Below are 15961 nucleotides of genomic sequence, written 5' to 3' on the forward strand. Positions count from 1 at the left end.
AATGCAGCATAACTTAATGACAAATCTTCATCATGCACCCAACCTATTTAAACCCACCCTGTTTTCTGTCCGTTACTGATTCCACGAGCCTGCAGATCAATAGGGTTCCATCATGTGCTTTCGGATCCCAGATGAAATCAATGGTTGAAACGTTTCCTTTTGGAAACCGACCAAACCGTGTTACCAGGTGGTTGCAAAAAGTCAGCTGATCAATATTTGAAGAACCTTAATTTTTTTATGTCAATGGTTTGATTGTCTGTTTTGAGGCCTGTTGAACTGTCTTTAAGTGGAGCACGGGACATTTTTGAAAGGAAGTTGCAACATAAGAAACTTTTTCGCTGCTGACATCACTTTCTTATTTAATCTATTCTTCCTCACAGTTTTCCCCTAATGTTGATTTCCTGTCCGAAGCCTACAGGTCGGACGGACAGACGATGGGGTCTCGGGGTGCCACGGCGGTCTTCCGTCCCTTCTCGTCATACCTGCACCTCTTCTTCCTGTCTGCCCTCCTCCTGCTGCTGCTCCGCTGTCCCACCGGCATGACTCAGGACCTCACGTTGACTGCACCGACTGGGAGCGGGACCAATCCCACGGCGCCCACCACCAATCGGACGACCACAGATACCTCCACACGGGGCCCGCCTCTGGAAACGGGGCTGTCCACACCCACCAGCAGCGGGGACGCTGACGACGAGGACCTGCCGCCCCTGGGTGGGACACGTTGCCAAGGCTACTACGATGTGATGGGCCAGTGGGATCCGCCCTTCAACTGCAACGCCGGCGTCTTCCTGTACTGCTGCGGCACCTGTTTCTACCGCTTCTGCTGCCAGTTCCGCCAGCAGCGACTGGATCAGAGCATCTGCTCCAACTACGACACGCCCATCTGGGCAAACACGGGCAAGCCCATCGCCACGGTGACCGAGGGCCAGGGCAATCAGGACAGGGACCGCACCCACCTCATCGTCTACATCATCTGCGGTGTGGTGGCCATCATGGTGCTGGTGGGGATCTTCACCAAGCTGGGCCTGGAGAAGAGCCGTGGGGGGAGTGGAGGAGGAGCCGGAGGAGGAGTGACAGGAAGCGCCCACACGGACCTCAGCAACGCCAGGTGAGAGGAGCAGAACGCGGGGAGGAAGGAAGGACAGACAGACAGACAGACAGACAGACTAATATGTAGACACATACCTAGATACGTGGACAAAGTTAGATAGATAGACAGATAGATAGATAGATAGATAGATAGATAGATAGATAGATAGATAGATAGATAGATGCTAAGCTACAATTACAGGCTATGTTCTCAGGTTAGCTGCAATGCTTGTATTTAATTCCCACTATAATTATTCAGCCCTATGCTTACATCCTTTATCATACTTGTATTATCGTGTGTGTGTGTGTGTGCGTGTGTGTGCGTGCGAGCGTGTGAGAGTTTTAAGACTTTTGCATTGTGTTGCAGCAAACATTTTCCACCTGTTAATGATTCATAATGCATGTGTTATTTTTATTCTTTTACCAATTTTGCTTCCTGTATTCTCTCTATTAATTCAACATACAAAGTCACAAATAACAGCTAATACTGATTCTCATCGTAATATCAATTAACAGTGACCTAACAGTGATCTATTGCGCCACCAAGATACCTGCTGTACAACCGCACAAACCATCATTTGATCTCGAGACCAAGCCAGTCGTTGTAAAGGCAAAAAGAGAAATCCAGAAAATACTCGAATGATTGAGAGATGAAGAGAGGAAAAATTAGAATGGATTCAAATCTGGTCATTTGGACTGTGTGCACTACGATGCAATTTGACCAATGTATTTCACCGTAAGTCATGACGTGCATGTCCATTTGCTGTAAGGGTGCATTCATATGTGTATGAATATTGATATACATGCCTTCACCCATATCTCACACTCATTTCATATCTGTTCGTGAAATATTATTTTCCACATGTTTCTAATTTATATGTTGTTTTCATTTTCTCCTTTTTTCCATTTTCTCTTTATTTGGATTTGTTTTGTGAATTGTTTGCCTTTTTCTTTTGATTCCATCCTTCATGTACTTTTGCTTTGCTTGTAAGCATGACCTATATATGAAATAAACAAGAAAATAATAAAAAAAAATAAAAACTGACAAACCCATCTCTGATGGTTTTGAGAGCACACCTGCAAAAAAAAGAGCAAGAATCTACTTTGACAATGTGTGGATCAATTTGAAAAGAATAAACAAACCCTCTCTCACCCCACGCATACAAGTATGCATGCCAGCACACCAAGGTGAACACACGAACACACACACACACACACACACACACACACACACACACACACACACACACACACACACACACACACACACACACACACACACACACACACACACACACACACACACACACACACACACACACAAACACTTAGTCAGGTTAAATATTGAGTCAAGGATTCAAGCTCCTCGTCACAGAAAATCATTATGGTGAATAGCACCATAACATGGGCTCTATCTCTATTTCTTTTCTCCTCCTCTTCGCATCTGTTTTTTTCAAAGGCTTTGTGTAGCCAACACACCATTGAAACATTGTTTTTTTAGGGAATGCAAGTTGTATGGAATTTAATTGCAACACAATTTGTGGAGTTTGAATTGTGCGTTACCTTTTTCAGCGAGCAGCAATGCAGTTCAATGGGGGCAAAAGATTTTTGCCTTTTAAAAGACAACACGACAGGAATTTACTTCTTTTTGAAATAGCTATCTTCAAACGTACACACTACTTTTTACTCTTTACATACTTTAGAAGATGAGCGAACAAGTTAAAGCACCAGACACTTTGGAACGATATCTCGTTTTCGGAAAGTATATTTATCGGGGGTTTTCAGTGGATTTAAATCATCTGGCCCGCTGGATGGCATTGAGGCTTGCTCAAAAGATAAAGTGCAATTCTAACTTAATTATTTGTGCTGTGATCCATGAAAATAATATTTTAATGAGGTTGCAAAAACACAGACCTATACCCCCCGTGATGTGTCAACCAAGCCCATCTAATGTCTTTGCGCCAGTCCTTCAAACATCTGATGCATGCAAGTTCCTGCATTTGGAGACGTATAAATAAGCAAAGGACCACCGCGTTTGTACATCCAGTCTAGGATATGTCACTAGATGGTTTCTATTTAGCTACAAACAAAATAGCTTAAAAAAAACACCCTTTGGCCAAGTTGGTTTGCTAGACAAGCACTGCCAGGGCAAGTCTTGATGTGCCCTTTCTGATAAACCAATGGGAAGTTGGTGTAGGTGGGACAAAGGTGTAAGGAGGTCTGGAGATCAAACAGTCTCCAGCGGAAGCAGGGTGAGGGGTGATGCAGGTGAATAGGTGCCGTCCACCTGAATGTCCTTCTCATCTTCCTCTGCGTCATGTTGTTTGTAATCCTCAGAACCATCCATTCGTATCAAACGGCTGCCAAGAATATATCCAACCTTGCAGTGTCGCCCCGCCCCCCACCGCTGCAGTTACCTATCTTGTTTTCTGTCTGACATCCTTCTTCTAAATTTTTTGAGGAGTTTCAAAGAATCACATCTTGATATTTTCTCCCTTTCCTTCCCTTTTTCATTTTCTCCTGTTACATTCAAACACTATTGTCTACCTATCCCTGCAAGTTTAACCATCTTGACCGTTTTGATTTCGGGAAGCGGACAAGCTTGTTGAGGCGGTGGAAACAGAAAAGTCATTCGCCATTGGGAACCAATGGAGACCTATTCCTAAACTTTCTTCTCCTGAACTACAAACTACATATTCCAGATTAATATGCCCCAGTTCAGAGCACCTCGTCGAAATGGAAAACTTCCCAGCAATACAAGTCTCCCTTAACCTGATTAACCCGTTTTTGCCAGATTACTGGTTCCATGTCTGAGATCAAAACCCATTTCACCATGATTTCCACGCTGCCATCTCCAGGCTGTGCTCGCCTGTGTTCGCACTCCTGGTGCGCGGTGGCTATTAGTCTTCCTGACATAAATCCCTGGTCTGAGAAGGTGCACGCATCTAAGACCCTGCACACTGTGTGCACATACAAACTGAAATATATGAAGCTGGCTAACAGTGGGACATTAACGGTAGCAGAATATAGGCTGGTTATGCTATTTACGCTCATGTCATCCTAATCCCACATTGCTTGCAGTTAGTTCCCTTTGGAAAAATAAAAGTTCAAAGTCTCTTTCTTTCTTTCTTTCTTTCTTTCTTTCTTTCTTGCTTTAAATCAGCGTACCATCGCCATGCCCCCTCCCCTCCTTCCCTTTGCATTCTTTCTCATTCCATAAGAGCCTGCTAATCTTTGGAGGCTGATCAAAAGCAATTTTCCCAAATCAGCTTTGAAACTTCCACTTCAAGCCCAGGTGTCTTCATGTTTCAAAAACATAATGGCATGCCCGGGCATCCTTGGCCAACAAAAGAAACGGGACACGCCACTCTGCGCCGCCTTAGGTGAAACGTGTCACAACTAATGGAGAGCTCGAGCCAAAAAGCGGGGAGGGAAAGAGAGAGAGACAGAGAGGGAGAGAGAGTAAACAAACACAGATGACCTTTAATGCTTATGGCGTGCACATGCACAAACGCACATGCACGCACGCATTCATTCATGGGCAGTGATTTATAGTTCAATTAACAACGACAATAACAGCGGTGACATTTAGCTTTAGCCTGTGTTCTCGCCGTTGCGGGAGCCACGAAGCATCGTGGAGAACTGTGGGACATACAGGCGAGGAAACGTAAGCAGTCACGTGACCACTTCGAGTATAAGCCCATACGTCCATTTGTTTGGATGGGTCACAGCATGTATGGTATCAAACGATCCATGGACCTACTGTATGTATGTAAACGCGTGACAGTCCAGCTCCAGGCCATTTTTAGCATTACGTAACAAGGGCCAAAGCCATTTAAATGGCTCGAACCTCCGCTTATGGAATGAAACTCAATACGACACGGGCGTTACGTTATATGGATCGCCATCGTACTCAGCAAAAGGGAATTGCTTTTTCATTCTGCCATCTTGCTGTTCTCTCTCTCTCGCTCTCTCTCGCTCTCTCTCTGTCATGTAATAACATGCCCACGTGCACTTGCGTGAGCACATTTAAGCGTCTACACACACACACACACACACACACACACACACAAATGCAAGAACGAACTGAGCGGTTACGCTATCCCACATCGCTTCTGCAAAGCGCCGCCTCTTTGTTGACTCTTCTCTCCTTCTGCGTTTCAATGGGCGTCTCACTGGTTTAGAGGGAGAGAGAGCGAGAGAGAGAGAGATCGAGATCGTTCAGACATGTGACTCATCATGTGTTTACGCCACGCCATACGTTGCAGAGAAAAGCGAGATTTTTGCCCATGATGATCCGTCACTAGCAGTGAGTGTGTGCTGTGATTAGTCGGGCAACTGGGAGAGCACATTCCCTTGACACCACACGCGTACATACCTCACCTCACCACCATTGATACCGGTGGTTTGTTATTACACCGATTTGGCGATTTTACAAATTATTGTCAGTTGAGTCAGACTTGGACCAGATTTGGGTCTGAGATTTGTAATTTGTGGGGTTTTTTTTTGCCAAATCAGATACAGACCAAATAACTGAATACATATCGAAATTATGATTTTGCTTGTTAATTGTTGTTGCCAGATGTTATGTGTATAAAATAGTGTAAAATATACGTCATAGAATGTGTTACGGGCTCATAACTGGAAGTGTACATCGAAATCGTAACGTTTTACATAAATTACTATTAACAACCATGTTTATTTTGTGTGGAGACAAGTCGGAAACCATACTACACTCAATTAGTATGTGAAAAGTATCAGGATGGCATACTACATCCAGTGAAATATTGTAGTATGCCAACACCGCACATTACGTTGGCAAGCGTATCCCACAAAGCCTTAAAGAACCTTTACTTGAAGAATGTTTCTGTTGCTGATTTTGTGTTGGTGTGTTGGTGGTGGTGTGGTGCCCTAATGCTCAACCCTTCTTGGGTCCGTTGTCGCAAAGGAAAAATAGCGCAGAAAATTTGAATCGCTCAATATACCATCCCCCGTTTCATTTATGTTGCTCTTCTCATCGGTGCAGGGTTACAGAAATACCCCCTGCAAATAATCAGGCACGATTCCACAGTGCAGACCCCTGCACTCTTGACTTTTATTTTATTTTTTTGCTGTTGTTGTTGTTGTTGTTGTTGTGGTGTTGACGTGAAATTTCCCCAGGAGTGAAGCTTATTTAACCGCCACTCCGCCTTTTAAGTCGTCCCGAATTAGAGCGTCGGCAGAATGCAGAAGATGCAAAATGTAAATGAACACTGAGAGGGTGTGCAGAGCAAAGAGAGTTTAGATAAGAACTAAATCTGTGCACACGTGTTTGTCTTTCTGCCTTTGTTGTGCGTGCGTGCGTGCGTGCGTGCGTGCGTGCGTGCGTGCGTGCGTGCGTGCGTGTGTGCGGTTGTTGATTGATGTTTACTGTATCTGTGTGTTGTGCTGTGAGCCTAGCGTTTATGCCTGAGTTGCCTGTGCTTACCTGATGTTTCGCCATCTTCAGTCTTTCTTTTTAACTTTTGAACCCACAGTGCCTGTATCTCCCAACAGTGACAACAGAAGGACGCATAGTGACAGAACAGTCTTGAGAGATTGTTTCAAGACATGTTCTATCTCAGCATGATCTGTCTGTTGATAAAATCGGAAATTTAAAAATAAAAAATTTAAACGTAATACACACAGGCACAAATATGTTTCTCTGGTTCAGAGCATACTAGGCTCTCTCGGCCTAATATGTTGCAGTTGGTTAAAATATGCAAGGCTGTGTTAAGTATGTTTTGTTGACCATTTATCTTTAATTTGTCAAAGTGTCAAAATGTATTTTATTTTTTATTTCACTAACCCGCAGTATATTGGCTTCATCACTGCAACCGGTACGACTCTCATACAACCAATTTGGCAGCGAAATGGAGAGCGTTGAGGGGGAGTCTTCATGAGTATCAGGCCCTGTCCACATGCTTTTGGAAAATATGGCTTCCAGGGTAAAGATTTTTCAAAACTCTGTTTCCGTGTATATGTGGACGGGTAAAACGGAGCATCTTGACGTCATGACTCAACTTTCACATTTGCACGTGCGTCAGGAGCCTGCGAGCGATGGCCGACGACCGTTGTGTTGTCTGCGGTGTCGCCATTAAAAGTCTCTCCAACATTAGGAACCGTGCCCATTCAGTGTCCTGTATGAATGTTATGATCACAGCGCTCAAAAAGTAGCTCAATATGCATGTTTTTCTGTGGTGTTTGACATCAAGTTTTATGAGATATTATTGCCCCCTACTGGCCAGGACTGTAATTTGAGCATTTGAAATTGTTTTTGTATTCTTGTGTGGACTGAGATTTTTAACTTTTAAACAGAGGGGGGGAAATGCTTTTTCAGAAAAATCCGTATACATGTGGACAGGGCCTTCATTGATTTTTGTTGCTGGCTAGAAAAGGGTGAGAGACATATAGCAGACATCTACTAGACAGGGAAGAATTCGAATTTTGAAGATTTAGAATTTAAAGTTGTTTGTGTGTGTGTTCAATTGTCCGTGTCTTTGCGTGTTTTGAGTGCATGCCATGCGCAGGCGCACGCAGTTGTATTTGCATGCCTTGGTGCTTGGTTTGAGTGTGTGTGTGTGTGTGTGTGTGTGTGTGTGTGTGTGTGTGTGTGTGTGTGTGTGTGTGTGTGTGTGTGTGTGTGTGTGTGTGTGAGAGTAAGTGAGGTCACGTCTTGTCCTCACGAAATGGTCATAGATGGATGACAAATCCATCACAGCGTGTCAACAGCTGTTGATGCAATAATGGCAACACTCTGGGGCGAGTTCACAATAGGATTGCGGGTTTTTGTGGCCGCTAAACCTGTGCAAAGAAGCAAAAATGAAAGCGTCTTATTCACAAAGCACCCGCAAACGGTGAAATGCACCGCTAACTGCGGTGCCACGCAAGTAGAGTCTCAGTGCTCTGGTGCTATCTGCACGTATTTAAATGAGGTATTATTCATAAATTTGGTGCAACATTGGCCCCTTTATATGCTAATGAGCCTCATTGCAAAAAAACTTCCAATTCACAAACCCTGGCACTAATAGCCACACGCAATTAATATGAACATATTACCGTCTGCAGAGAGCTGGTGGTAACTGCGTGGACAAAATAATAAAAAGGTGGCGGTGGCGGTGGCGGTGCCTGTGTGATCAGATACCTCTCATTGGGATTTAAAAATACGGGAAATTGTCTGCCCCCCGTATATGCAAAGATTGCTGTTTTAGTTTCTCCTGTTTCTGAAGTTTAATGTGAGCTATCGATTCTACATTTGTGGATCACACTGTGAGTTAATGACTTTGAATGAGATAAATCACGTGTTTCTTCCAAAACAACCGTCGTTCCCATGGGGAGGGTCTGAAACAAGCAAGGTTTTAGCGTAATGAGCTGAGGGGTTCACATATACGGTACAGTTTTACATATGTGAGTGTTCATCTTGCCTCCAATGTGGATCATCTACAATGGGAAATACGTACACACGTGGGTCCAAACTGCGCCTATAGAATGAAGAACAGAAGAGAGAGATGGAGAGAGGGAGAAAGACAAGAGTGGAAAACAGGAGAGACAGGCGATAAAGAGGCGGTGTAGCTAATTTTCTTGTGCGGCTTGCAAGCGGCTGATTGGTAAGACCTAAATGATTGTTACAGGGCATTAGACAAGCCCTGCCTCACTTTGTCTGTGATCTAATAGGAACAGCAAGGGAGGAGGGCAGCGGCATCATCAAGGAGATTCTGCAGAGGAATGGGCTCTTGAGGAAAAGAATATTATGTAAAATGGAACCGCTATGATTTCTACATTGATTAGGGAGACGCCCGCCAATGCGTAGATATAGTGCTGCTAATGATCTTCAACGGCAAGTCGTTTTTTGGTGATAGCAAGCTATTCGAGTGTGCAAATACAACAGTGTCCTGAATCCACCCTGATCCCTCACTACTTATATTTGTTTTCATGTTTTGTTTTCATCTGTTCATTTCCTCATGCCACGTCACTAACCTCCATGTCATTTCAGATCCACCATTCACCACACTCACTTTTCGTTGCTGTTACTTCCTTCCCTTCACCTGATTTTCCTTGTCTGCAGCTCATTCCCACATTGGTCCCTCAGTATAAATACCAGTCCACTTCCTATTTTCTATGCCAGATTGTCTCTTGCATTATGCTGTGCTTTCCCGCACTACTACCTGTTTCCTGTACCCTGTCCGAACCTCTGCTTGATTCCCTGGACCCCGATTCTCTGCCTGTTTTCCCGCCGGATAAGTTCGCCTTCCCCGACTGATCTCCTGGTATTAACCCCCGCCTATTTTTTGGATGTTTTTGTGTCTTGCTTATGGATTCACATCCGAGTCAGTTAACGTAACACCATGGAATTGGAGTACAGAGCAGTATTTTTCAACCACTGTGGGCCACCAGAGTACGGCAGATTTGTCGTGAAAATTGTTAAAATTCAACTTAAAATGAATAACTGAAGGCAATATGCTTTTGAGTTTCAAGATCAAAATTGCAAAGCTGTACTAAAGTTGGGCTATTTAATAGTAAAAAGTGTGGCGGGGCAGAAAAAAAGGTTGGGAAACACTGATAGAGAGTCTGTGAGGGAATTTCAATTTTAATTTTTAATTTTTTTGTATGCCATTGCATCTAGGACAGAGTTAGTCTACAAGTGGAGTTCAACTTCTCAACCTGCAATGCCACTTTTTATCAAGAACTGCTTGCAACAACTCTTACCTGTGGACGACATGTGGGATGACAAGAGCACAGTTTTTTGTTACACCGAACCACCACCAATCCCCCTCTTTGGAGAACGATCTTGAGCTGGTGGTAACTGCGTGGACAAAAAATAAAAAAAGGTGGCGGTGGCGGTGCCTGTGTGATCAGATACCTCTCATTGGGATTTAAAAATAAGGGAAATTGTTTGCCCCCCGTATATGCAAAGATTGCTGTTTTAGTTTCTCCTGTTTCTGAAGTTTAATGTGAGCTATCGATTCTACATTTGTGGATCACACTGTGAGTTAATGACTTTGAACGAGATAAATTATGTGTTTCTTCCAAAACAACCGTCGTTCTCATGGGGAGGGTCCGAAACATGCAAGGTTCTAGCGTAATGAGCTGAGGTGTTCGCATATATGGTACAGTTTTACATATGTGAGTGTTCATCTTGCCTCCAGTGTGGATCATCTACAATGGAAAATACACACGTGGGTCCAAACTGCGCCTATAGAAGAGTGTCCATCAGTCATTGCAGTTTCGGGTGTATGAGGTCGGAATTATATTGTAGCGCCTACAAGCAGCAGAAATTGCCCGCAGCCGTGTAGACACTCCACGACTGCAGGATAGCCCTGAGCACCCCGCCCTGCAGTCACAGAAGAACCCCCCCAGAGAAGCCGGGAGACCGCGAAGCACCCACGCACCGCGGAACACCCACGCACGGCCGGGAGGAGCATAAACCAGTCCCAGAGAGCGCAGGAGACCTTGCACCCCCGAAGCATACACATACAAGCAACCCCCACGTGCAGGCATAGGACGCACCCATAGGTGCAGAACTTTGGCCGCGAATGCCAGGCACAGACCACAGGCCCGGAGCCAAGTCCTGCGCCAACAGACCAACATCCAGCCAGAACCGCAAGCCGGTGGGGCCCCCATGCCCACCAGCAACCTCACGCAAAGGCTAGGCCCGCCACACCGCAACCGGCTGGATGCCCCACCCGGCTTCGAGCCCTGAGTGCTAACACATGTAGCCGGGTGTGCTCGGCGCCCCACAAGTAGAGAGCTTAATGTGTGCTGTTGGTGGTTGCAGTTCCATTTTGATCTACATAAGTCAAATTTCTGGTAACATTTTATTTGAATACGAATAACACTCATTTTATGAATGCCATAACATATGTCATAACCTGCAAAATTCATTTATTTCTTCTTAATTTCTTTGCTGTTGACTAAAGGTAGTCTTGAATTCGACCACCTGCGTGACAGGCAAAGACAATTTTTTTTATGTGTTCACGGTATTCTGTCGGTTGTGCATGTGTCATGTGGCATGTGACATCAGCTGTGATGTCATCAAATGTTCTGACAGCTCCAACTGCACGTTTCTATACTACAAAGTCTGTTTATGACACGGTTATGACATGGTTATGTCTGTCTCGTGTCTGATGGTTCATTTCAATTGAAGTTGCACTTCTATGGTTTTGAGAGAAATGTGGAGACTCACATTTAAACTAAGCCAAAGTCTCCATAAACATTGTATCATAGGTGTAGCCCCGGGACCAGAGCAGCTTTGTAGCAGATTAAAACCCCAAATCAGCAAGTTGAGCCAATTCGAAGGGAGGTGCGGAGGCCAGAGGCGCTCTGTAGAAGTGAGTCAGAAAAAAGAGAGCGAGAGAGAGAGCAAGAGAGAGAGCGAGAGAGAGAGAGACAGAGAGAGAGAGAGAGGAGGAATGTTGAGTCGAGCAGGAGGAGAAGAACACAAACAGTCGGGTTTGATGGGGGAGGTAAAGGAGGAAGAGACAGATTTAGGCCTCTAAAAAAAAGAGAGAGAAGGAGTGAACCTGGAAGAAAATGCACTTTAGTGTTAAAGTAGGATTTTCTATAGACTTACCATGTCTATGGTGTCACGACATTGTAGAAATGTTAATTTTACTTTACGTTTCTCTGTAATGATCTAACAGTTCCTTTACAGTTAATTGATAACTTTGTTATTCTATATTATAGTATACTGTTTATAATATAGATATTCATATTATATATCTATGGAAGATACTGTTATAGTTTCTGATTTAGCCAATAATTGCAATGAAATATTGCAATAAAGTGAACAATTCTTTATCTATACAAACAAACTCTAAGATCAGTGATTCCAAACAAGGTCTCGCCTCAGGATCCACACGTATCCGGAAGTCATGAAGTCACGCCCGAACATAATTCAAGACTTGAACCGTTGAAATGTTTTGCTTTGAAAATGAAATTTTCACTAAATGAATTCCCGCAGTAATCCACAATGCTTATGTGGACAGTTGGCTTTGATGTGGAAAGCGCAGCAAGTGACGACCTAATAAGATTTGTATTGAGGTCATGACAGCAACAGACCACTATATATATATATATATATATGTATATACACTACTCACAAAAAGTAAGGGATATTTGGCTTTCCGGTGAAATTTATGGAAAATGTAAAAACTTCACGCTACAGTGATATTAGATCATGAAAGTAGGGCATTTAAGTAGAAGCATGTAATGGTGATTTCCTTATCTCAAACAATGTATTGAAACAAAAGCCAACAACAGTGGTGGGTTTACCACACCAAAAAATGTCAATGTCTCAATAACTTGTCATGTGCCCTTGAGCATCAATTACAGCTTGACAACCACGTCTCATGCTGTTCACAAGTCGACTTATTGTCTGCTGAGGCCTGGCCCCCCACTCTTCTTGAAGGGCGGCCCTCAGGTCATTGAGGTCCTGGGGTACAGAGTTAAGAGCCTCTACACGGCGACTCAGCTGATCCCATAGGTTTTCTATGGGATTCAGGTCTGGAGAAAGTGCAGGCCACTCCATTTGAGGTACCCCAGTCTCAAGCAGCCGTTCCCCAATGATGCCAACTCGATGGGCTGGAGCATTGTCCTCCATGAAGATGAAATTAGACCTGTGTTGTTCATGCAGGGGCACAATGACTGGATTAATGATGTTATTCAGGTAGTATGGGCTTGTCACTGTACCATTCACAAAGTGTAGGGCAGTTCTGTATTGACTAGACACACCTGCCCACACTGTAACACCACCACCACCACCAAAGGCTCATCTGGTGACAACAGTGGCTGATGCTTAGCGTTCTCCTTGACATCTCCGACATCAGTGGCGGCCATCATTTCTGCTCAACATGAATCGACTTTCATCAGAGAACTGCACTGAGGCCACTGGTCCCTTGTCCGGCGTAGATGCTCCCTGGCCCATGCAAGACGATGATGCCTGTGCCTGGTGGTGTGGTCAGGTACCCTTGCAGGTGGTCTAGCATGTAGACCACGCTGATGTAAACGGTTTTGAATGGTCTGACGTGACACTTGGGTGCCTCTCACCTCCCTTAAATGTGCCTGGAGTTGAGTGGCATTCATCAACCGTTCCGCAGGGCACTGTTCACAATGAAGCGCTCATCAGTGTGGGATGTGGCCAAAGGACGTCCACCTCTATGCCTTTCTATGACTCTTCCAGTCTCTCTGTATCTCTGTTGCAAGCTCCTGATGACACTCTGTGACACTCTAAGCTCAGTGGCCACTTCCCTCTGAGAACATCCTGTTTGAAGCCTCGCAATGGCGAGGTACTGTTGATCAGTTGTTAGGTGTCGTCTTGGTCTCATGATGTCAAAATGGGAATGGCATGATGAAGAGGACTGTTTAAATACCAATTCTAATTGAACCAGGAAATGTATTGGTCGATTCATGGATCAAACACCTGTTGTGCATTTTGCCGTTCAGCTCCTTGTTAGAGAACAGCAAGTTGTGCAAAAAGTACTGAAACATTGAACAGTTGGACGTGTGCATTCAAAAGTTTAGAGAAGGTCAAATTAAGTTCACCTGTAAAGATTATAGTGTACATTTCATAAATTTCACCCAAAAGCCAAATATCCCTAATTTTTTGTTAGTAGCGTATATATATATATATATATATATATATATATATATATATATATATATATATATATATATATATATATATATATATATACAGTATATAGATTATTTTTGGGACCCACCAATTTATAACCACAGTTATAGTGACAGATATAGTACTTATAGTTATAGTAATACTCGTAACTTAACGTATATTACTTACAGTGAGTGAAGACCTACATAGTACTACTATGTAGTATGTAGGTCTACTATGGAGCTATGGAGCACTATAATATACTTATGATTAACTATATTATTATATGATTAACTGTATTGTGTATTATTTGTGTGAAGGGTGAAAGAGAGAGTGAGATGCTCTGACATCTGTTGTGTGCACAATCTGATGCAAATATTCCAAAAGAGACAGTCCTAGTTTAACACAAACGCCTACACACGCATGCACACACACACACGCACACACACACACACACACACACACACACACACACACACACACACACACAAACATACAGAATGAAAAGAGAAAGTGAGGACTGGCCAAAATGTCCTTACTTTCCAAAATGTCCTCACTCAGGAGGTTAAAAACTCACACTGCTCCTCACAAGTATAGCAATGCAAACACACACGCACACACACACACACACACACACACACACACACACACACACACACACACACAACCTCAAAGTGACTTAAACACGGACGCTTACACACCAAGAATATTAAACAGAGATATTTCCATACTTGCATCTTGCTGTCAGGTGCTGTCTAGAACGGTTATCAATGCGTTTAATTTGACTCGAACATGTAGACAACACATGCAGACACAAGCGCGTACACACACAATGCTTGGGTGAGCCCACATAGGCACCAGGCATTCAAAATGGCTTGTCAGATGATCATGTCTGACACCAAAAGAGTTCCTTGCTGTCAACAAGCCCGCCGTTGGGGATAGTTTGTGGCGCCAGTGACACAGTTACTTTCCCTCACCCCACCCACAGTGGAGAGCTCCAGCTGAGGCCTTGCCAGAGGGACCCAGTGTTTGGCAGGTAGCTTACATACAAGCCTCCCTGGGCCACCTTAGCCTAAGTAGTGTGTGTTTCTGTGTGTGTGTTGGTGAGCGTGTGCACACGCCTGCATGGGATTGGGTGATACGAGCTGGGTTTGCAGAACAGCAGCAGCAGACTTTGAATTATTGATCAAGGCAGCGAATACCGTCAACCCTGTAAACTCAGCAAGCGCATGGGGGAAGCCAAGTGTGTGTGTGTGTGTGTGTGTGTGTGTGTGTGTGTGTGTGTGTGTGGTGTGTGGGTGTGTGTGTGCGCATGTCTGTTCGTCAGCTGTGGATAGGAGGAGATGGGAAGTCCACTCGGAGGATATGGGAAGTCTGCGTGTGAAATTTATTTTCACAACAATGATCCCTGTAGCAGCTAGTTAACTATTCTTTCATGCATTCTGTCAAATTTTTTTCCGTATGTGTGTATGTGTTTGTTTGCATTATTTCAATATTTGAAAAGGGCCTCTATTGTGATACTTTTGATCCATTTTGCCAAAAGCTTTGGTGAAAATAATGTTGTTCATCTATTTATGCATGATTGTTGTGTCTCTTCATCTCACCATACACTTTGCTGAACATTCCGGACTCTCTTGCATGTTTGCTGACCAGTCATGGCGTGAGTTTAAAAACAGCATAAAATCAGGCTTGATCTCTTGGACGGCCTTTTATGAAGTTATGTTTCTGCACACTTTGGTTAATATTAGCTGAATTAAAAGTGAATCCCCGATCAACTTAATATTGTTTTTGCTGCTGTTGACTTTGCTACGTTTCCATCTGTCCTTTAATCTAGGACCCTGACCGACCTGCTGAAGCAGCCAGGAGGTGAGATGAACTCAGTGGATAACGCCTCCAGCAGCCCCCCGTCCGGAGGAAGAGCCAATGGCATTTCAGCCAGGATGCTCCGCAGCAGGAGTGGTGAGTATATTTTAGTATTTGTTGAAAAAATATGATGTCATAAAACAGAAATAAGTATGAATATATGTAAGGACATGTACTATGCAGTAGTAATCCAGATCTAATGACATCACATAAGCACACAACATTATTTGTTTTGTTGTGATCGGGCTGTTTTTCTGTCGTCATCAGCATCATCATCATCATCATTTTTTGTCAGTGGCCCAGGATGGGTGCCAGTCAATGTGACAGTTAAGTAGACGGTATACTACGAATCAAGAAAGAACTTGCATCTGTATACTCAAT

The 15961-nt window shown here is 43.8% G+C and overlaps 1 protein-coding gene across 1 annotated transcript in view; it reads left to right on the forward strand.

Moving 5' to 3' along the window:
* Nucleotides 1-434: 434 nt before the first annotated feature.
* shisa8b (shisa family member 8b) overlaps nt 435-15961 on the forward strand; it is a gene marked incomplete at both ends in the record, with an annotated part of 44728 nt that continues 29201 nt past the window's right edge. The window contains 2 exons of the mRNA XM_080021942.1: nt 435-1108; nt 15552-15676. Coding sequence (XP_079878068.1) covers nt 435-1108; nt 15552-15676 — 799 coding nt within the window. The remainder of the gene's footprint in view (nt 1109-15551; nt 15677-15961) is intronic.

Source organism: Zeus faber (genome assembly GCF_960531495.2).
Source record: "Zeus faber genome assembly, chromosome: 20".
Lineage (NCBI taxonomy): Eukaryota > Metazoa > Chordata > Actinopteri > Zeiformes > Zeidae > Zeus > Zeus faber.